Source organism: Grammomys surdaster, unplaced genomic scaffold (assembly GCF_004785775.1).
Source record: "Grammomys surdaster isolate TR1022 unplaced genomic scaffold, NIH_TR_1.0 125878, whole genome shotgun sequence".
NCBI classification, from domain to species: Eukaryota; Metazoa; Chordata; class Mammalia; order Rodentia; family Muridae; genus Grammomys; species Grammomys surdaster.
Genome location: NW_021620703.1, coordinates 3,257,373 through 3,281,822, shown reverse-complemented (window position 1 = coordinate 3,281,822; position 24,450 = coordinate 3,257,373). Strand labels below are relative to the sequence as shown.

The following is a 24,450-nucleotide window of genomic DNA, read 5'->3' as shown; positions in this document are numbered from 1 at the left end:
CCTCCCTTCCTTCCTTCCTTCCTTCCTTCCATCCTTCCTTTCCTTCTTCTTTCCCTCTCTTCAAGATTTTTGTACAGCCCAGGTTGACTTCAAAATTGTGTGTAGCTGAGAATGGTGGTCTTTAACTTCTTGCCCTCCTGTGTTCATCTCCTGAGTCTGGAATTATAAGCATGCAGTCCTGGTTGACTTAGAGTTAGCAGATACCAGGCCCTAATATGATACATGTAAGGTAAGCGCTCTATCAACTGAGCTGTATCCCAGCCCCCTGGGTTTTGTCTGTTTGCTTTAAGTATCAAGGCCATGCTGGCTTTATAGTGTGAGTTTGGTAGTGTTAATTTCCTACGTTATGGGACAGTGTGAGGAGCGTAGATGTTAGTTTGTTTTAAGTGTTTGAGAGGATTGGTCAGAACCTGTCATGCGTTAGCTTTTCTTTGCGGAGATGCTTCTATCATTGCTGCTGTCTTGTTGCTTAGACATCTGTTAGAGCAGTCACTAGCCTCTTGACTCAGTTTTGGTAGACAGCAAAACTCTTCCATGTGTTCTCTTTTCTAGTTCTGAGGGGGTATGTTTCAAAGTATTTCCTCTGATTCTCTTCATTTCACTGTCGTCTGTCTTTAGCGTCTCCCTTCCTCGCTAAATTTATTAGAGTCCTTTTCTTGCTCTCTCTGGCATCTGCTCCAGCAGTCCCTTCATGCCCAGCTTTGGCAGTGTGATTCCTTTCCTTCTGTTTAGAGCACCTATCTTTCATTTTTCATCACCCCTGCTTATTCTGTCCGAGGAAGCAACTGTTTGATTCTGTGTGTTGGTCTCCATTTAATACATTTCGGCCTTGATTTTATTATTTCTTGCTGCCTACTACCTAGGGTTTTAGCTTGTTCTTGTTTTTTTTTTCTTTTTCTGAGACTTTGAAGTGCTTTATTAAGACATTTGAGATACGTTACTTTCTTGTGCAAACACTCGCCACTGTAACCCTCCCTCTCGGCTACCTTCATTGTATTCTTTGTGCACCAGGCACTCTGCTGTTGTACATACGTCTTCATCTGAGGTCAGACATTTTTTCGTTTCTTTCCTCGTCTCTGTAATAACTACTGTTATTCAAAGTCTTTATTCTATTGTTTATTCCAAGGACTTTATTTGATTTTTCTGTATTTTCATAATGCCTGTAGGTTTTTAACTTGTGACTGCTTTCTCTTATTCTGCTATTTCCTGATGGGATGCAAAAAAGTTATTCTCCTTTTTTCATATTTATTAAAAATTATTGGTGCTGAGTCAAATCTCTCTCTTGTATGTTGGAAGGGAAACTCTTCAGTTACTGTTCAGTGCATGCGAGCTGTGGTGTAGCTTAACTTTGCTGTTTCTCTTTTCCTTTTTGTTTGGGTAAACTATCTAAAGAGGAGAGGGGGCTGATGAGGTCACTCATTATTATTGTATCAGGATCCCTGCAACACCCTTATGCTCATTAGTGTTTGTTTTGTGAAAATGAGAGCTTCGGTACTGGATGCAGTTATACTTATAATTGTTATATATTCTTGATGAATTGGACCCTTTATAAGTATATAGTCACTTTGATATCTTCTGACTGTGTTTTTGATGTCTAATTTATTAGATATCAAAACTTACCAGCTTGTATTTGGCTTTAGCCTAGGTCCATTATTTGACCCCAATCTGCTTGTGTGTTTGCCAAGGAGATCTGTTTCTTGGAGATGGCAGACACTAGGATATTAGGTTTTAATAGAGCTGATTTGTTTGCATATGTGTGTGTATATACATGCTTATTTGAAGCCCCCCCTTTTCTGGTGTGGTTATGTATTTGAAACCCTTTATATTTAAAGTTTAAACTAAGAGAGGTTTGATAATTCCTATGGTTTTGCCAACTCTTGTTCCAATCACATGGTTTTTCTTCTTGTTCTCTTCCATCTCCATTGCTCAGGTTAGGGTTTCATTTTGTACCGGGCATGACTGACTCACCTCTAGTCCCCTTTTGTTCTTCTCATGATATCTCTTTGCTGTGTTCTCGTGACTGAAGCTTCCCCCACCCCTCTTTTTACATATTGCTACAGCTTTCTCCTGCAGTGCTGGCTTGGTGGTCATAAGATGCATTAGTTTTGTTTATCTTCATGTGTTTTTATTTCTCAGTCAATTTTTTTTAAAAAAATAGCTTTGCTGAATTGTGTTATTATGTGCTTTCCTGGTTTTATGGTTGCCAGGAGAGGCCTGATGTTATTCTAATGTTTTTGTCTTATAAGTGAGTTGGATTTTTTTTCTTTATAGATTTTAGTATTATAATTTTGCTTTGCATCTTTGAGATCCTGACTGTAGTATATCATGAAGAATATTTCTGGTCTATTGAGGTTCTGAATGCCTCAGCATTTTCATGTTCAATTCTTTCTCTAGATCTGGGGGATTTCCTGTTCTGGTTTCATTGAATACCTGTTCTAAGTCATTGGTATTTTGCTCACTTACTCATGGTAGGGATCACCCATGAATTCTGAAATTTGTTAACTTGATCCAGAGATCTTAGGCATCATAGACCTGCTTCCTGAACTATGGATTGATGTTTGAAAGAAGTCTTATCCCGAATTCCTGATATTCTGTCTTTTATATTTATCAGTGATGTCTCATGCCTCTGATTTTTGTTTGAGTCATTGCATTATTTTCAGCACTTTTTGTTTCTTCAATCAAAGTCTCATTTTCTTTCCAGATTTTCCCCATTTATCTTGGTGACTTTCTCCTTTATGTTGTATTGTTCTTCTCCTGATACAAGATTTTATTTTTCTGTTAAATCATTCTCTTTGGAGTTATTAATCACTTTTACCAGGAAACCACTACAAATTTGTATCTAGAATTTTACTCAACTCTTTTTTTAGGAGTTATAATATTTTAAAGGAGTCTTATTGCTTACTATGTTTCTAGTATTCCATTGATTTTCTTGGACCACTTGGGTAACCTTTTGAGTGAAGTTCCTAATTCCCTTCCCTGGACTGATTAAAGAGCTGGAGTTATATCCAGCTAGGCTAATTTCTTTGTACTGTTTTCCTTCTGTTTCTAAACACCATCAGCTGCCTTCCTGTCAACAGGGCAGAGGGAGAGACCCTGGTCCACCCCAACCTGCAGTATCCTGACAAATTCACTTACCTTTTATGGACCTCCATTCAGGGAAAGCCAGGTACTTGGTCCCATCACAGAGGAAGATTTTGGAATAAGCCAGTGTGAAACAGAATCAGAATTTCCTGAAAGGCATTTTTAACATCCATCTTAAACACAAGGGTCAACAGAGAAAGGCATTGGAGTAGCACATAAAGCACAGCTAGAAAGCTTGAGTGTGGACTCTCAAAGGAGATTTGCAATTACATTACAATAGTCACAAAGGATTTTAGTGTTTTCTGGAGGTGTCTTCATAGGTTGCCAAGGAATTAAAATGAGGCACAACTTCTATTGCCCATGCTTGGGCATATAAAGGCTAGAAGTCAGAATTGGGCTCCTTCTATCTCTTGCTATCTAAAACTGTGAAGCCTGAGCTCACATTTCAGCTAGATTAGGTTTATCTTGGAATCTGTATATCTACACTCTTACGTCCTCCATGTACTGGGGTGGGGAGGATTACAGGAATTCGTATCCACGCTTGGCTCTTACAGGTTTTAAGAATCTAAAGGTTCCTAAAGAGATGTTGCCCCAACTCTGAAACTATTTCTGTATAAAAAACTATTTTCTTTATATGGGAAATGGTGATTGTGGTGAGATTCTTGGTTCTCACTTGATAATCAGAATTGAACCATATTCCAGGGTGAGCAATTCTCCATGTCCTGTGGTGTCACCCACTTTTATCTTGTTTCACCATTGGCCCTTTTATGGATTTATGAAGCTCTTCCTCTTTGCATCTTTGGGGTAGAATCTGCCTTTTTTGAATTCTGATTTTTTTCTTTATGTAAAACAATCCACTGTCTTACCTGGATACCTCTCTCTCTCTCTCTCTCTCTCTCTCCACCCCTGAATTATGTAGGTTGTATTCTTCTGGGCCGAGTTGTGGATCATATTGACTCACTCATGGAAGAATGGTTTCCCGGGTTGCTGGAGATTGACATTTGTGGGGAAGGAGAAACTCTGTTGAAAAAATGGGCATTGTACAGTTTTAATGATGGTGAAGAACATCAGAAGATCTTGCTTGATGAGTTGATGAAGAAGGCTGAAGAAGGTAGGTGTTGACACAATTCAAAATTCATTTTATGATATGCTCACTATTTTTACATGACTTTAATATATAAGAATTATTCTTATCAATATGGTCGAACTGAATGATATCTCATTTAATTATATGACAGTTAAGAACAGTAAAGTTCATTTTCTATCGATAAGAACTTACGTTCTATTTTCTTAAAATGTTGACTTCAAGCTTAAATACTAGATGTATCATAACTTTATTGCTTGCTTTTCTCTTGATGTAGTAAACCACATGACCAGTCAAATTATAGATGAAAGAGTCTATTTGGGGCTCATGTTCCAGAGGGTCATGGTCCATAATGGCACTGACAATAGGGAACAGACATAGCAACTAAAGCTGGGAGCTGAGAGTTCATATCTCAAGTAGCAAATGGGAAGCAGAGAATGTTGATTGGGAATGGATACTTCCTCAAGTAAGGTCATGCTTCTAATACCTAGCAAACAGCTGGTGTTAGCAAATACTCCACAAACAACTGGGGACCAAATATTCAAATGCCTCTGGGACTTCTCAGGGGACATCCCAGTCAAAACACCAAAATAATCTCATCTTTGAAGTTCACGAACTCAGGTTACAGAACACCTTCTTCATAGATGGGACAGAAATGGAGACTAATGCCTCGTTAGGCAGACACCATCTGTTCTAAGTCAGGCTGGAATTCTACCACATAATGAGTGAACCTAGGAGTGTGTCTTTAAAGTTCCAACTACATTACTATTAGTATTTTATGAGTTTATCAGGTTTTTCGAGAAAAATCTAGGTCTAGTAGAACAATCTAAAGATGTGTTTTCTTAAGTCACGACTACAAATTTTGTTATACCCTTACATTTTTTTTTAAATAACCTTTTCTATACCTCTTAGGAGACCTGTTAATAAATCCAGATCATCCAAGGCTCACCATTCCGATATCTCAGATTGCTCCGGACTTAATCTTGGCTGACCTCCCTAGAAATATTATGTTGAACAATGATGAGCTGGAATTTGAGGAAGCACCTGAGTTTCTCTTAGGTAACCATCTTTGTTATATTGAAATCAAAACCGAATCCAAGCAGGAGGCAATTTTCTCCTCCTAACTTAGAAAACTTTATAATCATATCTTTATTAATCTATGCTGGTTTCATATATCTGATAATAGTAATTTTCACTTGTAATGATATACTTTAAAATCCTGTCATGTTGCATGTCTGGGATTTGCTTTGTACACACAGTTGTAGACTATTCCAAGAGGATAGGCCAAGCAGGAAGCACAGGTATTTATGGAATTTGTCCCCGAGATTGCTCTGCTCTTGAGCAATGACATAGCAGAAAGGAAGTCTTCAGCTCATTAATATGAAATAGCCATTTGTCACCCCAAGGTGAATAAGCAGAGGAAGAGTATGTCTGTACATTCTTTGCAGTGAAAGTCATAGGAGAATGTACGACTCTTACCAATAGTCATAAAACTTTGGAATTAAAATCAGAACTTTTAAATTGGTAATATACTCAACTTCCGGGTTTTGTTGTTCTGTTTTGGGTGTGCTGAATTGTTTCTGGTTATTGGCTGAGCCCATGAATTCAATCAAAGGCTTTCAGCAGGGCCTGATGAAAACCACTGGATTCACACAGCATCTTTAGCTGCTACCTAAATATTCTCATTGCTGTGGTATCACTATATACTCATCCTGAAGCTTAAAAGATGGTTTGAACTGTGCTTTATGAAATTAAGAAGTTGACAGAGCTCACCATTTGTAACTGCTTCCTGAAAGACATGGAAGGCACATGGTACACGATAGTGTTCTGCAGAACGCTCACGTGGCTCCTGCAGAATAAGAATTCATGCTCTTGAAATGTCTTTGGTGCCTGGAGGAACCCAGCACACTAGTTGTCTCTATTCAAATACACACCAAGTTTTATTCTTTAATTGACAAGTGAAAAGGCTATATATTGATGGAATACATACATCCTGTTATTACATCCTGTTATATGTATGCATTGTTGAATCCAGTGGAGCTATTTGAAGTATGTGTGGTCTCCTATGACAACCATTTTTGGTGTTTTGAGAATATCTAGAACTTGGTGGTTAGCAGTTTTCTGGATGTGATATGATACTGCTAACAATAAGGTGATGATTTCGAGTTCAAATATCGCTCTGGAAGTCATTGGGAAGACAGACAAGCATTAGGTGAATTTAAAATACCTCAAGGGAATTGGATTATGATGGATGAAGTGTTTGTTTTTGTGTGTGAGTACATTTATTCTTAATTTAGTCATCATTGATAGTTACCTAGAATATGATACAATAGTATTACCTCATAGGAGGAAAATGAAGTAGAGTATATTATTATTATTTATATTCCTATGACCTCATATTTACATTTTCAAAATTTCAAAATTTCAAAATCTTAGATATGACAGAAGATGCCTGACAAATCTCTCTAACCCTTTATTGATCACAGTGATGGGGAGTTTAGTTTGAATGTCTTTGAACTATGGCTGTGAATACACTTGTGATTGTGAAATTGCCAACTGCTGGGTGTAGGCATGGAACAGACACAGAGCATCCTTTCTATGAAGAGTCCCAAGCTGGCAGACAGGCCTGGCTACAATATTCATCCCGTTTGCAGTGTTCTTCAAATAAGTGTAAAGGTTTTGAGCAGTTTATTAGGAATGTTCCCAAAGGCTACTTGAAAGCACCTGTGTTTATATTTCATTAATTAGACAGAAAGTGTTTCTGTGGCTTCTATCCCTTCCTTGGAGCCTAAATTAAGCTTATACCCATCATGTGTCTTTATAGAAAGTTGTCTAAATTAAATCTTGTTAATGTTTGTGCCATTGTCTTTTGGGGCTCCTTTGAAGTCTGACTTGTCTGGTAGGCTGTTTATCAGAATCCCTTGTTTCTACCATGTGATAACTCTCTTATCTCTTCCCTGTCCCATGCATGATAATTATGGCACCTCTTGAAGTTGCTAAATATTCAACTTAGGATTTGGGGTTGGACAGCAATTAGACAGTGGCTTGTGCTGCTAGGAAAAGAGTGCAAACTTCAAGAGACAGAGTCAGAGCAGTGATAGTGTATTTTCATAGACCCTGAACAGAGAGGGAAGATAGGAAGGCTGGGTACCAGATCCATGGGTGAACTTGACAGTGATCTGTTGATTGGAAGGGAGGGGGAACATTCAAAGAAGTTCATTCTATAAACAAGGGAGGGGGAACATTCAAAGAAGTTCATTCTATAAACAAGGTGTCAGAGTTTTCTAAATATAACATAGGTACAATTATAGCTCGTAGGATGGATTTGGTTTCTCTGCTTGGAAAGATAAAAAATGCTTCCTATTTTCTTCTCAAAAGGTGATGGAAGTTTTGGATCAGTTTATCGAGCTGCCTATGAAGGAGAGGAAGTGGCCGTGAAGATTTTTAATAAGCACACATCTCTTAGGCTGTTAAGACAAGTAAGAAATGCCGTTATGTCATTAAATGAAGTCTTATGATACTTTTTTTTCTTAGAAATTTTTATTTTACGTACATCTGTCAAAATATAGAATGAGGACACTTACAGGTTTAAATTTCCACTTCTTCCTTTCTTCATGAAGCTTAAACTTTTGCTTCTTCTGCTAAATGATAAAGACAGTATTTTGAACTCTCCTCTAACTTTGGTACTTAAGGCTGTGGTAAAACTAGGGGACGATTCATATTTCCTCTCTCACTTGTCAGTCTTAGCACTCAGAGTCTATACCCTGAGCCAGCCAGAGGACATTCACAAGAGTTGTCTGGGATGTCGCATTCTGAGAAGCATCAGGGATGTGTTTTGTCTCTCATGCCCCACAGTAGTCCTATCCCCACCCCCTTCTGTTTGCTTTTGCAACGGAAACCTAGAAAGTCCCTCATTTCAAGCAGTATTATTTTTTAGAGTATTCTTCTTCATTTCCTGTGCCACAGAGATATTGGCATTTTAGTGAACATAGGATATACTAGATATTAAAGGATGATATCAACAATTAAAGACAAGAAGATGTGGCCTTTGTATTTTAAATATAGGGTTGTTTGTTCAGGTTAATGTTCTCTCAACAGGGGCTTTTCCAGGCTGGGCATTGTTTGTTTATACTTTTCAAGTTTAGGTTATAAGGGCAGGACATTCAGCGAGCCGAGGCTGTAGCGACTCCTGCAGTCAGGAAGACTTTCTCTGGTGTTACTGTACTTCACTCTTCCTTCCTTACACTGTATCATCATTTCTTTAGTAGTTTGTTGGAAATAGATTCTTAGTGCTCTGTTCTGAGCCTCTTCCTAGCTCAGGAGCTTTCTACAGCTAGCTTTATCAGATAAATTCCTTTGCCTCCAGCCTTAGAAAATAAAATGACAGGACCTTCTCACTGTGTCACTGACTTACTCTAGTTGGTCTTTGTAATTCCCTTAGCCTCTCTACAATGATTTTATTTCTCAAGAAAGCCTTTCTTAGTGTGATGAACTAGTCCTTATCTGGGCAGGTGCCTGCCACAGACATGTTGTGAAGTCCTGTGTTTCAAATAGCCGAAAAGCTCTACCTAAACAATAGTCTAGTCAGTAAAACAAAGGGACAGTTCTTGGCCTTTACTAAGACATTGCCATTTTCTTGATAAGCACTTTTGTTCTGGGCAATGCTGAGTGCTCATTGGTGGATCTCAGTGGCATAGGGCCAATCACTATGGCAACAAAAGTTAGATTGTTTAGAATAGTCCCATCTCCTTAATTTAATTGTGGTTAGGATTAGGGTCAGTTCCCCCTGAAGTCACTGAACTGCCTAGGAGAAGATCAGATACCTGAGCAAAAATTCAGATACTCTTTGCGGGAGAGAAAAGGGATGCAGAGCCAGCAGCAGTCACTCTGGTCCTTTTTGGGTACTCGTAGGAGTTAAGCTGTTTTTCTGCTCACATTCAGAAGAAGTAGAGACAGGATTAGAAGAAAAGTAAACTCATTGTTAATTATGCTAATGTTCAGTAGAACTACTTTTGAATCTACTCTCACAGTGTTACTTGGCTTATTCAAAATACCATTTGTGACAGAATTGAAATAAATTTGGCAAACTTTAAATATTATAGTACAAAATTTTAGTCTGAATAATGCAGAAAAGCCCATTCATGCAAAGCACCCTGGGAAAATTTTTATTGGTAATACCAAATGTCACACTGTAGTTACAGAATGAAATGAAACATTTTCTATACTGAAACTAGTCTTTGAAGTAAATCTAACATAATCTCTTTCAATCCAAGGGTCATTTGTCAAATAATATGACTTTTTAAGGGTTCTTCACATGTTTCTAGAATCTGTTTGGAGAAAGCAAAAAGCAAAACACTAACAATATCCACAGAGCTGGTCGGTGTATCAGCTCTGAGGTGCACTGGAAAAATGATGGGAAAAAAACCAAATCTAAAGTGTACATGATGTACTTCTTTACTTAAGAGGGGGAGGAAGAGAGGAAGAGGAGGAGAGGCAGAGGAAGAGGTGGGATATTTTTGTGCTCAGAGTTGCCTTTGGAGGGTCCTGCCCTCAGTCTCCTACCGGAAGTGACCTATCACCTGCTAAGGCTCCTCCACACGAATAGGGGTGCTTGCTGTTACCCACTCCTCCTTTCTCGTTGTAGTCAGAACCACCTTTCTAAGAGAGAAAATACGTCTTAGCCTTATGACTGTGTCATGAAGGGAAATGGAAATAACAGGGCTCATCTGTATCAAGTTTAACAGTCTGAGCTAATCCGACATGATGAGGAGATATTTGCTACTGTGCAAATACGACTGCCGAATGGAGCCTTTTCCTTGGAAGAGTTTTGAAGCCCTTCGTTAAGGAGCAGGGCTTCTGTTAGCACAGCATGAAACACAAGTCAGTCTAACATAACACCACAGAACATAAAAATTTCAACCAAAGTATGATGTCGGAATAAAGCATATGAGGAGAGGAGAACAAATGGAGTTCAGAAACACTACCCAAAGAAATTGGAAAACAGCCCCACTGTGATATAAAAGTGATCTAGAATGATTCGAGTCTAGAAAGAATAAGCCTCAACTAAATTACACTTTCGGAGTCAATCTAGAAAACAATTGAATATGGCCTTGACACACAGTGGTGTCATTAAGGAGGGCATTGAGCTGTTTAGCAAGGACGGTCAAAGTTACAGGAGCTCTGTGCTCTGTGTCTTGTCGCGGTTGGGGATGGCTTTAGGAAGGTGGAACAAGGCAGGGCATGTCTCAGTATGAAGAGGCTTTCAGCCCTGTGAAGGGTGTATGTATGTGTGTGGGCTTGGGGGATGTCAAGACCAAAGGGTTAGCATAGGTGAAGATCCAGGGTGAGAGGAGCTAGCCTGTGCTTGGGAGTGAGAGATCCTCATTGCTTGAAGGATGGTGAATACAGAAGAGGATGAAAGGAAGTAGGTTGTAAAAGGAAGATAAACATAGATCACCTCAGGATGTGGAACTACATGGGATTTTTAAAATATTTTTTATTTGCATAAGTTTTTTTTTATTTGTATAAGTGTTTCTCTATGACACACATGTGTGGATATCCATGGAGCCACAAAAAAAAAAAAAAAGTAGGATCCCTTGGAGCTAGAGTTACAGACAATTGTAAGTCATCTGATGTCACATGGTTGCTGGGGACTGAACTTGGGTCCTCTGGAAAAACAGCAAGAACCATTAACAGCTGAGTCACGTCTCCAGCCTCATATATGGGCTTTGATATGCAAGTAGTAGGAAGGCATTAGTGCTTTAGGCAGAGGACACTATTCCTGTGGATCTGACCATGTGTCTTTAGCAAAGTTCCTGGTTTTGAAACCAATAGCTTATCCCGTATGCCAGTTTAGGTAGACCCAGCAGTGACTGCTCAGAGCCCAGGGCTGAGAACGATTAAGTTGCTAACTAGAATTTAGAGGGTAGAACAAACATGACCTGTTAGTATGTCCACCTATGTGTGCCATTCCCACATCAACTGGTCTAGTGTAAGCAGGTCAAAAGGAAAAAATAGAACTTAAAAATGTAAGCTGAACATTAGTCCAAAATTGAGTGTTTATTGTTGAAAATGGGAAAAATTTGAAAAAAAAAATCCAAACCAAAACACCTTAAAGAACAAGGGAACATTACAGTCCAGCCACTCAGAGAAAGCTGACCACAAAGAGGTGTAGGCAGTCAGGTGATGGCTCACTGATGATCTGAGACTCACATGTGTCTGGCTCCTTGCAGGAGTTGGTGGTACTTTGCCACCTCCACCACCCCAGCCTGATATCCTTGCTGGCAGCTGGGATTCGTCCTCGGATGTTGGTAATGGAGCTGGCCTCCAAGGGTTCCTTAGATCGCCTGCTGCAGCAGGACAAAGCCAGCCTCACCAGAACCCTCCAGCACAGGATCGCATTGCATGTGGCTGACGGCCTGAGGTAATGGGCTAGCACCATTTTCTACTTAATGCATGGGCGCTGTAACCCTGAATCCACTCCAGGCTCTGAGAACAACACTCCTTTGTTGCACTCCGCTAACAGTTTTGATGGTAGCTCTACGTTCCTTGATCCAGTTTTGTAATTTTATAATGTAATGGTAAGAGAGCACAGACCTTCATAGCACTTAAACCTAGTGTTCCTGTCCTTGATCTGAACCCTAGATAGCTACCCTTTTCAAAGATAATTATGTCGGCCCACCAAGCATCAAGGAAAGTATGAAGTAGAAATTTTTTTAATCATGAAAAAATAGTCCATACTCCTGAAGCAGATGAGCGTGACAAATGTTGGATTCCACATGGATAGGTCATGTGATTCAGAATCGCAGTCCACTGTATAGCTGGATGATAGGTCTAATCTTTGAGAGGCAGCAACTCAGAGTAGAAAGGCCAACCCTCCAGACACAAGAACTTGATAAATCACTGTTGCATGCTTTTAGTAATTGTAGATTTTGCCTTTCTAACCTTTACCTGTTTCTTAGCCTGAAAACTATGAGTGATACTGAAAACTTGGTGCTAATTGTAAGCTTCCAAATTCAATTCTTATGGTTCTTTTTGTTCTGCATTTTTTTTTTCATCGCCTGGCTTTGTAGCCATCCTTCATTCTTCCGTCTTTGTCATCTCATGTCCAGTCACTAGTAAAAATACCTACTTTTTCATGCAGCTTCTCTCACTGAGTCTCTCCCTCAACCTCTTTAGTCCCATTGTTTTCCATTACCTCTGCATAGCCTGTGTTTCATTAAATACGAGAAGTACACAGACATTGGATCTGCTCTTTCTCCTGTTGTGAACCCTTTTCACCCTTGCTTCCTGGTTGCTCTCCTCAGCCACATACCTTCAGGAGGTTCCTGAAAGCGCCTGGGTTTTATACCCACTTCCTGACTAGCCAGCAATGCTAGATTTTGGAAGGCATCAACTTGTAGGCATTTGGACTTAGGTTGGAATGACTGCTTTTGAACACCAGGGGGAGCCTCAGAGCAATCTGAGCTCAGTAAAGAGCCCTCTAGGCTACTGTGTTCCAAAGTCATCACAATTACTTTCTTGATTTAACTTGACCCTGGGTCCAAGATTTTCCTCAAAATTTTCATGTAATTCTGAAATGTTCATTTATAAACTGAAGACTTGCTGCTTCTTAGTCAACATTTAACTTGCTGTTGCACTATAGCTCCAATATTTCTGGCCTTTATTTCAAGTACCAAATACCACACCATTTGATTTGAATCAAATGGAAATTTAGCATGTGATTCATCCTTTTCCTCATTTGTTCTTAGTCTAAAGTCAGGAAGGAATTCTAGATCTGCTTCCACAGGAGCCTGGTATGTATAAGTGGCTGTTAATCTTCCACTAGTACTAAATGTAATTTAAAAACTCAATGTTTTAATATAATAAACTGTATGAAAAAAATCCCTCTCTAATAAAAAGAAAAAATAAATATGTACATATTAAAATTGTTATTCCAAATAATTGCTAACATGTGGCTATAACTATAGGGGCAGAGGCAAGTGATAAAGTCACGTTCCTTTATGGTGTCTTAGGTAACAAGCTATTTAGAATGATGCATAAGGAACTTGTTCATTTTATCCTTTCTTCGAGATCTGCTTTAATTCAGTCCCTTCCTTTCAGTTCTTTCTCAGAAGTCTCATATAGTTTCTAAGACTTGCTGTGATTCAGGATGCTCAGACTTAATTTATTCTCCTTGCTGTCTCTTCTCACAATGAGCCTGGGCTTCCTTCTGTGTTCTCCATTTCTCAGGACAGGATCAATATGTTCACAAAAAGTCCATTTTCCTCCCCACCTACACCTAGTGTCCCTTTATGAGTTCACAGCTAGGCTAGGTCGCACAGTGAAACCTTGTCTCCATATCTGTCTGTTAATCAATATCTATATCTACCTATGCATCCGTATGTATGTATGTATGTATGTATGTATGTATGTATGTATATATGTGTGTATCTGTCTATCTATCTATCTGTCTATCTATCTATCTATCTATCTATCTATCTGTCTATCTGTCTATCTAACTATCTAACTATCAATCATCTATCTATCTGCCTATCTATATCTCTATATATCTATCTATCAGATCTTTGAATATATTTTATCATTTTATCAATTATTTCTTTTTTAGTTATTGCTTCTACTTTGATTTGGTATCTGTAGGAAATTATCAGAACATTTCGCCTGAAATTTAGACTTGAGATTTCCTCATCTTTCCAGTTGCCTGTACTGTACATCTCAACTCTGTGGAGGCACAGCACGGAAGCTCTTTATGTGTGTTGTGCCTAAGGTCCTCTCAGCTCTGTGGTAGTACAGCATGGACGTTCTTTATAAGTGCCTCTTGGGTTCCTTTGCAGCCTTACTCTGGGCCATGTCTCTAGTCCACACTCTAACCAAGTAGGCTTCCATATGTCCATCTTTCTTCTCACAGAATTTTTTGGAGAACTCATTTCTATAAGGATTTGCATGCATGCCATCCACACCATAAAGCTCAGCTCCCTCATGGAGAGAATGAACATTCCTTAAATGTATTTGCATGTGCTCATTTGGTTTTAGTTTTATGAGTCAGAAACCCACGCTATAGCCAGTGAACCTTAGCCAGGCTGGTCATAAACTCTTTGTTTTTTTCTGCCTCAGCACCCAGAGTTCCCTTGTGTTTCTTCCACACTTACCCCATGTAAGACTTTGTATCAGGCCCTTAAGAAGGTCAGACAGATTACTGTGTGCCTAAGGTTAAAGCCTGCCTGGATAGAGCCAGCAGTGCTGCCTGCACCTTTCCATTTCTGCTCCCTCTGCCTTTGACACTCACACAGTCTGCCATCTTAGTATACCTAACCACTGTCTTTTTCTACATTAGGACCCTCTTAAAAGCAGATTTACAAAGACGGCTTTGTGTCCACTAATGACTCAACCTCACAGATTTCTAATGCATATTTGTTAAAGGAATGAATGCATTCTATTTTTAGAGTAATATATTCAGGATTAGATAAAGTTGACTTTAAATTATAAAGATAGGGGATTCTTAGTAATTCTTACAATAGCGATGATTAAAGGCAGGTTAACTGAGTATGATTTACGTTAATGAAATATTTGACAATACTTATTCCCAAACAATGCTTTAATTCATTTGTCTGAATTATTGCTGGTGAGAAATGATTTGTGCTTATTAAAATTTCAAAAGCTTTTCCCCCTTTGTATTACAGGATATTAGAAGTACACTTTTAAGATTAAATTCTATAATTAAATGTTGTAATTAAACCAGATAACCTTGATCTCCAAATGACATTATTTTAAGTTGACTGTCTGCTAGTCCTACAAAGGTATTCTCAGGGAGCCTGTGTTTGGTCTGTAACAGAGAGAGGGTTGTGTTATGGAGGTTTGGGATGATATTTGATGACATATACTTAACTTTTTAATTCTTAATCTCTTGGCTTTTCTCAAGACAGCTAATGGACTTTCAGTAAGCCCTCAGTAAATTTTCCTTCCAACTGAATTACTATTGTTAAGGTCAACTTCATTAGTGCATTTATGTTATCGATCACCTCAAACTGTATATCCTGAAGTGAACAGATCCAGTGAGTACATCCTGGAAGAGAGAATCAGCCCAGTAGTTGATAGAATGAAATGACGCATTCTCTCTGGGCCATCCTACAATAGGAAGTTCCAGACATGACAGCCCTCTGTCCCTAATGCCCCAGAAATGATTGGTACGAGGTAATGAGGTAAATATTTTCTAATATAATCTTAATCAAATCCCAAGCCATAAATAAACAAAGGATTTTAACAATCACCATTAAGTCCCAGGAAAAATTGTCCTTTCAGAGAAGGTCATACTACAACTGTGAGCTTAGTGCACAGGGAAAATCAGAAATTTAAAGATTTCTCATGAGAGGTGGTAATGGTTATTTCAGCATTTGGGAAACTGTGAGTTCCTCCATCATGTACTTGGCCGGCATGAATACACTGTGTTTTATATTAAGTAATTTTTATTATTTGCTCAAAATGCCCAAATCCAGGTACTCTTTGGCTCCATCTCACACCCAGATATTGTACCTCCTAAGATAGTTTTTGCCTTCCTGACTGTTCAGATGCTTTTTATTAACCTTAGCCCATAACGAATAACTTTACAGTAGGCTATAGCCCCCAGAGTTGAAGATAATAGCTAGGTAAAAGCTTACAATTTGATTTCTTTTTTATTGAAAAGAAGAAAATATTCTTTAAAACATGGGGAAGAAAAGTAATCAGAAAAAGGTGAATAACAAAGACAAGTGATATCATTTTAAAAACTAAAGAACCAATTTCTACACAGTTTTCAAGAACATCAAAGCAGATAAATGAAAGTTATAACAAAGTAATGCATATAGCAGGATTGCATTTACTCTTATTTAACCTTTTTGTTTTTCTGTTTCGTGCAGGCCTAGCTGGGCTTGAACAATCTGCCCTCTTGTTTCTGTTTCTGAGTACTAAGATTACAGGCATCACCAAACCAGTTAATGTATTCCAGTATTTAATGTAATTTTTAAATATCCCCTTTGGTCGGTGAGAGAATGTAGAATTCACTAACAATAGTTGTTGAGGTATAACTAGAAACTGTCTTACATTTGCTGTGCACATGGCTGTGTGTTAAAGCTCAAGTCACTTAGCAGGCTTGATGTTTTAGTTTTTCCGGAAGAAGCATCACGTTGCTTTGTTGTTTCTGACCTTTTTTACATTTGAAGTCTGTTTGCAGTGTATACATTTCAACTTCCGCCATCAAAGTTAAAATGGCATTTTTGATTTTTTTTTGTTGCATTAAGAACATGACATGTTGAAAAGAAATGTGAACAAATCAATATAGCATGATCACCTTTTGATAAGACTTCGTGTGTGTTCTCCGGCAGGTATCTCCACTCAGCCATGATCATTTACCGTGATCTGAAGCCCCACAACGTGCTGCTCTTTACCCTCTATCCCAATGCTGCCATCATTGCGAAGATTGCAGACTACGGGATCGCACAGTATTGCTGCAGAATGGGAATAAAGACATCAGAGGGCACCCCAGGTAGGAGAGCGAGTTTAGTTTTCTGCAGTGGGTCATCAGTGCCCCCAGGTGTGGGTGTAGGAGAGTCAAAACAGATAGAGCCTGTCACAGTATGAGCAGATACTTATGGTCTGAAGAGTGATGACCACTGCGTTGACAGTTTCATCATCCTATTTTCTAGAACAGCAACAACGACAACAATAAATCAACTTGTAATTTTCTAAGTCAAAAACTGAGCTAAAAGGAGAAGGTATTTAATGCCATTATATTTTTTAAAGCTGGATTTTTTTTCCCCTAAATTATTATGCCTGCTATATTTTTGGCCAGAATAAGTGCTTTCCTTTTTATTTTGTTTGCCTGTATTTGCAAGTAGGGTGTGCATCCACCTAAGCATGTCAGAGTACACATTGCGTGTGAGTGTCTCTGGGCTGCCCAATCATGACGGAAATAGTTACTGTTTCTTTAACATTTGCTGTGTCGGAGGCTCCATGGCTGGTACATCAGAACCATATTTCCAATCTTCATACTCAGTCTGTCTGTTTGATATTATTTTCTCTTTTGCAAATGGGAACATTGAGGCTGAGTCAGTTTTTGCCTTACATTAAGTACCCCAGATGGTAATTCAACTCATTCAGTGGGAAACAAGGTCTCTGACTCTGGCCTCTTCAGCTATCTCCTCTCTCACCACATACTATGTTAGCACACGTTTGAAAGGCTTAACTGTTCAATCTTAGTTTCTAAATTAGAAAAGCAAAATAGCAGAACTGTGCATAGCAAGTGTTGTTCGTTGGAAGCTTGGAAAACAATATTTCCTCCTAGGAAAAATGGGTGTAAACAGTGTCCTTATGTAGGAATTTCTCATACATCTCATGTGAGGTCCCAATGAGACCTGGAATGTGAACAAATGTGAGGCCATGACAGCTTCTAGGTATGGTGGAGGAGAAGGGTTTTCTTGTAGATATGAGAGAGAGCACAGCTGGAGATTCTAGAGAGCTCAGACTGCACATGGACAGCAGAAAAGTCTCAGCTATGAGAGGCGAGAGAAGAGAAGAGTGAGGAACAAGAGGGGAGACACAGGGAAGAGGAGAAAGGGGCCAAAGGAACCAAGAGAAAGCATGGGAACCAAGAAGCCAAGAGAACGCATAGCCAAAATGGATGAGTTATATTGGAATCAGAAGCTGAGAGAAGGGAAGGGAAGCCCAGGCCCTGAGCTAGAGAGGTTTAGGGTGAGAGGTAGAGTTACCAGTGCTGGGAGGAGCCGTGGGTACTGGAGGAAACTTGTCCTGGGTCTCTTTGGGACCTCACAGCTCATATGATGCTAAAGTGGACTGGCCCACTTAACTGGGACTCACAGTTCTTTCTTTTATTTCTCCTGAGATGGATGCCTAACACTGAAGCTTTGTCCACTTACGTGATAGTGGTTCTCTCTGGGTTCTAGCATGTACTTGCTTCTGGGCTTGAGTTCTACTGCCTCACCAACCGATCACTGGACAATCAACAGACAGGAGCAGCTGAACATGCTTCACAGATGGAGCCTTTTAATTTTGCGGTCTGACTTCCTGGTTTTGATTAAGCCAGCCTAAAACTTTATTGCCACTCGATTCCTAGACAACCACAGAATCCCAAGCCCTTATAATCTACACTGATGACTTTTAGTGACATAAATATAGAAGAAACTCTCAACAAAAGAAACCGACCTCTTCTGTTCTGTTACTGTCTTTTCTGTAAGGCCATTCACATGCTGTGGGTCCATTTCTTGCTATACCCCAAAACTTCCATTTGTTATTATTTTTATTACAATTGTTATCACTAATGGACTTCTAATTAGCCCTAAACTCTGACCCAAATTTGAAAAAAAAAACCCAACATCTGTCACAATTGCTACAAAAATTTGACTTTTCCTTCCCCAAATCAATGATCTTGTGAAGAGAAAAGTTTCTTTCCATGTGATTTTATTTTGTTGAAATCTCCCATTCATGTTATTACCTTTTATTGTGGAATGTTCAGCAAAAGAAACAGAAATATGTATTCAACAAACATTTTATATTTGTGAGCAGTAGTTCACCCTGGGTGTTCATGTATGTGAGATAGCTGTGTCTCTACAGGACAGTGAGGAGTGTATCCCTTTTCAATCCTGAGCAATGAGTAGGACTAACGCTTAACCATTTCCAGGGATGATTCCATATAAGCCCCAATGTTATTTCTCATCTAAAATCCAGAGAGTGAGATCGGAGAGGATGCTAAAACTGACTACAGGTCAGATGATATGCAAATCCAGGCAGCCTATGAGCAGGAGTACCCCCAGCACGAGTTCATCCCAAGGTCAAAGAGAGAAACAGCTCACTTACTGAAAGGGACAGCATTGCCATGTGACATTGTCTACTTTGAGAAGAGTAAATATGAGACAGTTGGTTCCACCCTTGACTCCACTATGGGTTTCCTGTTGAGAGTGACAATTAATTCTGTGTTCCATGACAACTGCAGGATTGACGGAAGTGAATAGTGACTGATGGCGTCAAGTCTGTCAACATCTGTACAAATAAAATAGTCACTGGGCAAATTAAATGTTCTCTAGCTATTCACTATTATATGGTAAGGACAAGGTTCAACTTATAGGACTTTGCAAGGTCACCAGAAACTCATTGGTGGTTTAAAGAAGCATCTCAACAATTTCATAGGTAGGTACCCCTAAATAGACAAATGGCATTATGTTACTATACTGGGATCATGCGATTCAAGATATTGACAGTAGAAAGGGAAAGATAAAAATGAAAAGCATTTTCATAAATAGTCCTTTCTTTTATTATTTTATATTTACAACTGTCTTTTTTCTTCTTTCCTTTTTTCTTTTTTTCCCATGATTTTCTTAGCCTCTCTACCTCTCCTTCTTCCTCCCTCCCTTCCTTTACCCCCTCTTTATCCTTCCTTCCCCCTACAGTTTCTCTTTATTTCTTCCTTTGCTGAGAGGGGCTCTCATATCTTGTAGCACAAGCTGGATGGACACTGTGTGTGGAGCTGAGGATGATGTTGGACTGAGGCTCTGGCTCAAATCTCCAGTGTTGGGATGACAGCTGTGCATAGTACTGGAGATAGAGTCCAGGGTTTTATGAGTGCTATGCGAACAGTCTAAAATTTAATCTATATCCCTTGCCTGATTATCATCATCAATAATTGTAAAAACTTCCAAAGTATGGCTCTGACTGAATTGGTACTTGATGAAAATATACAGATGAGACTAAATAGCACCTCAGGTCTCCTCTTGATTTATGATTCTGTGGTTGAAAGTTATATCAGAGAATTTCCGAGAAAACAAACACAAAAGGGAGTATTTAATAGCAGGCAATTTGATACCTAGAAGCTTGATTTAATACATATCCAACGAGTGCGCTGATGAATAATAACAACTTGGAAATAGTTTAAACAGACACCCAAATCCCTTTTAAATTCTAAGAATGTAAGCATAAAGATGGGTAGTGAGTTAGCTATGTGGGTAGCTTGTGGTTTTAAGAACTCTTGACTTTGACTGTGTCTGTGGATTTAAGAAAGCGCATGACACACAGTGGCCAGTGAGAGGGATCAGTGGGTTCAGATGCTTGTCACCAAACATGAAGACCCAAACTGATTCCTGGAACTCACATGGTGGACATAGAGACCAGTCTCATGCAAGTTGTCCTCTGACCTCTACACACGTACCTTGGCATGTGTCTGCATTGCCTAAACATAAATGAATAATGTAAACCCTAAAAAGAAGAAGGGTCCTTAGCAAGTTTTGTGCTATTTGTATAGTCTGTTAACTGGTGGTAAGCATAGAGGTCAAATGAAATGTTTTAGAAATTATCTGCGGAAAAGCTATTTAAGGATTTGCAATTGATCTACTGTGATGTTTTAAACATCATGTCATAGCATGTATAGTTTATTAGTACTGTGTCTGGAGCTCCTAATTGTATCACGCTTTGTTAGCTCAGGGTGTTACTATGCTATTACAGTGATACACATGTGGAAGTTAGTTTTTGTACCCTGTGATAAAATTCTTCAGCAAATCTGTGTCAAAGATGTTTTTTGGCTCCCAGTTGTGGGAGTATCACTGCTTCTGTTGTTTTAATATGAAGTTAAAGCCTGGTGGTGGTGCATGCCTTTAATCCCAGCACTCGGAAGGCAGAGGCAGGCAGATTTCTGAGTTCGAGGCCAGCCTGGTCTACAGAGTGAGTTCCAGGATAGCCAGGGCTACACAGAGAAACCCTGTCTTGCAAAACAAAACAAAACAAAAAAAATAATAATATGAAGTTAAGCAAAATACATATGGGTGCATGCGGCTGAGGAGTGCTTGCTCACTTTCATGGAAACCAAGAAGCAGGGAGGGTTGGGAGGAAGAGAGTTTAGATTAGGATAAACAGTTAGTGACTGACTTTCTCCAGTCATGGCACACCTGTAGATTTCACCACTTTTCAACAGTAAGTTCTATCAATGCCTTAATCCCTCATTGAGCTAGGAGCCCTTCTGATCCGTTTACCTCTAAACACTGCTGCATTGAGGAGCAGGTTTTTCACTCATGAATTTTTGAGGGGCAATTCACAGCCAAACAATAGCCATAGAAAAATATCATTGTCTTAAAGAAATGGATAATAGATTTAGAAATATATATCTATAATATAGCATCTCAAAAACTTACAGTTTTAAATACATATATATATCAAAGGTAATGCTTCTTAAACTTTTTCTATTCATGACCACTTTATGTCTATGTTCTAGAGATATTTATATGACCTAGGATCTATAGACACATGAAAGAGTTGTACAAATCAAACATGTATTGATAATAAATAATAAACAATTAAAAATCTAAACAATCATTTAGTAAGCACATAATCTTATAAATCATTGCAGATGACAGCTCACTTGCATACTAATGTGATGAATATGTGCTTGTCTGTCTAACACAAACAAATTCAAAGATACTAACTTTATGCATGCTGAAGAATGGAGGTAGAGCATATGATGTCTTTTCTTTCTTCAAGTAAACCATTAAGCTTTCAGAAGAGTGGAAGCCACTGCATGTGTTATTCAACAGTACGACTCATAGCATATCATAGTGTGGAATGGAGCAGAGGTGTTTGAGGCACCAGCTCATGCTAGCATTGTGTGGCATCTGCAGGGAGACATGCATGTTGTGTGTTCGGAATGAGGGCTGTAAAGCACCACACTGCAACACAAACACTTGCAGAAGCGCAATCAGCTTCGTTTTGCTTTTGAAAGCAATTTTGCTCGTTGCAAGCTCAGAAAATCTTTTACTGACAACTGCCAAGATGGCTGCTTCAGCAAAGTGTTTGCCACACAAACATGAGGACCTGAGCTTAGATGTTTGATTACACACATAATAAATTTGAGCGTGCTTGTACACACCTGGGATCTCAGGACCAGAGTGGCAGAGATAGAAGAATCCCTGGGGATTTCTGGTTTCAGAAAACAAAACAGAAAACAAAATGTTAAGGATACCACACATGAGACCCCTGGTGTTCATAAGCACACACATGCATGCATGTGTACAAACATAGAACTCTTTGCCTGTTTTCAGACTTTCCATGACCTTCACCTGTAGTTACACAAACCCACATGGGGTCATGATCCACAGTTTAAGAAGTTTTGGTTACAAGGGCCAGATTTTAGTCATTAGGAAAGTAGGAACTGTCGTGTATATATTTGGTGTACCAATCCTCTTTATTCCTTATGCAGTTGCAGCCTACTGAAGAACTACTGAGACTTCCATTCAGCATCTTAGAACTGTCCCTTGAAGGCTGTGGACTCCTACATTGTGATGTCCTGCCTGCTAGTATATTTTCATTACTGTAAGATTCATGTATGTTACTAAAAATCTGCAAGTGCAAAAGAGAAAAAGAAATATATGCCATAACCATATTGACGTGGTCCTTTCTAGACATCCTGTGCTTCCTATCACCATTTATGCCTGAAGAAAAGGGGAAGAACAGTCCAACTGCAGTCCCATCCACCTTCCACACAGATATACAGACTCAGTGATCAGAACAGTTACTTTTCTTCTTTCCTTCCTTCTTTCTCTTTCTCCTTCTCCTCCTCCTCTTTCTTCTTCTCTTCCTCCTTCTTCTTCTTTCTCCTTTTCCTCCTCCTTCTCCCCTTCTCTCTCTTCTCTTCATTACTCCTCCTCCTCCTCTCCTCCTCCTCCTCCTCCTCCTCCTCCTCCTCCTCCTCCTCCTCCTCCTCCTCCTTTTATTCTTTCGGAGTCAGAAGTTTCAGACAACTTGCTACTGTCACCAGATATATTCACATGCACTTCCCTAGAAGGAGGCTATTCATATCATAACAACACCATTATCAGAGTCAAGAAAATTAATTTAATTTTCTACTCATTTGCTAACAGGTCACCCAGCATTATATCCCACATTTTCTCTTCATTTTGCTAAAGAATTTCATTTAAAAATGATTTTTAATTTGTTGCAAAATGCTTATTATTGAACAATTTTCTATTTACAGTTACATTTCTTTAGATTGTTAATATACTTTGCCATTATCAACAATCTTGGCATATTCATTTAATCCTGACAAATTGAAGGCTATTAATCTTCATCATGGAGTAAAAGGTTGAATCTTCTTTTAAAGAATTCAAAGCCTGGGAGATGGGTCTATGTGCTTGCTGCAGAAAGACAGACCTGAGATTGGATTTCCAGGGCCCATGTAGACTTGAGTGGTGACAAGAGTCATCTCTAGCCCTAGCATTGGAGAGATACACCCAACTGAAACAACAGGCTCTGTGGAAGACCCTGGGTCAAAAGCCAATGGAAGGACATTAAAAGAAAATATCCAAAATTAACTCTGATACAAACACACACACACACACACACACACACACACACACACACACACACACACCAAATTTCAGGCATAATCCTGAAAGGATTTTGATTTGTTTTAATGAATAGGCTAATTAATTAATTTGTGGAAACAAAGATTAAAAACTAGCATCTCTTGCATTCTGCAAGCTGGGCAAGTATTCTGTTCCTAGACCTCAACTGTTTTTTGAGTTTGTTTGTTTGTTTTAAGAAAAAAAACTGTAGTTTTTAATTTCATTGGGTAGAATGGAATCCTAAGTTCTGGAACTAATGAAATCACTGGAATTTTAGACGAGTTAGTGACTTCGAGTCTATAAAATGTTCTGCTCTTCTGTATAAACTTCTTTGCTGGCAACAGATACATTAAACAAAGAGAAAATTGATAAAGGCTTTTTGTTTTCCTGTGAGGTTTACATATTTGATTGTTAGTTGTAGCCAGGCAGGACCCTCAGTGGAAGAATAAGGACATCAACCCACCCATGGAGCCTTCAAAACAAAATCTGTATTGCCTAAAAGAAATGCAGGGGCAAAGATGGAGCAGATACTCAGGGAATGGCCAAACAATGACTGGCCCATCTTGAAACCCATCCCATGGTCAAGAACCAATCCCTAACACTATCAACGATATTCTGCAGACAGTAGCCTAGCATGACTGTCTTCTGAGAGGCTCTACCCAGTAGGTGATTGAAACAGATGCAGAGACTCCCAGCCAAACATTAGACAGAGCTCAGGCAATATTGTGCAAGATTTGGGGCAATGATTGAAGGACCTGGAGGTATAGGGACTCTTTGGGAGGACCAACATTGTCAACTAACCTGAACCCTTGTGGGATCCTGGGGACTGAACCACCAACTGAGTTACACGCATAGGATGGACCTAGGCCCCCTGCACATGTGTGATGGATGTGCATGTGGCAGATGTGCAGCTTG

The 24,450-nt window shown here is 39.2% G+C and overlaps 1 protein-coding gene across 3 annotated transcripts in view; it reads left to right on the top strand.

The window, feature by feature from the left end:
* The window catches only part of Lrrk2 (leucine rich repeat kinase 2), a 138,483-nt gene that overhangs the window by 93,793 nt on the left and 20,240 nt on the right, over positions 1–24,450 (top strand). For all 3 annotated transcript variants that reach the window (XM_028752156.1, XM_028752155.1, XM_028752157.1), the window contains 5 exons: positions 4,001–4,192; positions 5,078–5,224; positions 7,544–7,644; positions 11,398–11,588; positions 16,522–16,682. In XM_028752156.1, the coding sequence (XP_028607989.1) occupies positions 4,001–4,192; positions 5,078–5,224; positions 7,544–7,644; positions 11,398–11,588; positions 16,522–16,682 (792 nt within the window). The remainder of the gene's footprint in view (positions 1–4,000; positions 4,193–5,077; positions 5,225–7,543; positions 7,645–11,397; positions 11,589–16,521; positions 16,683–24,450) is intronic.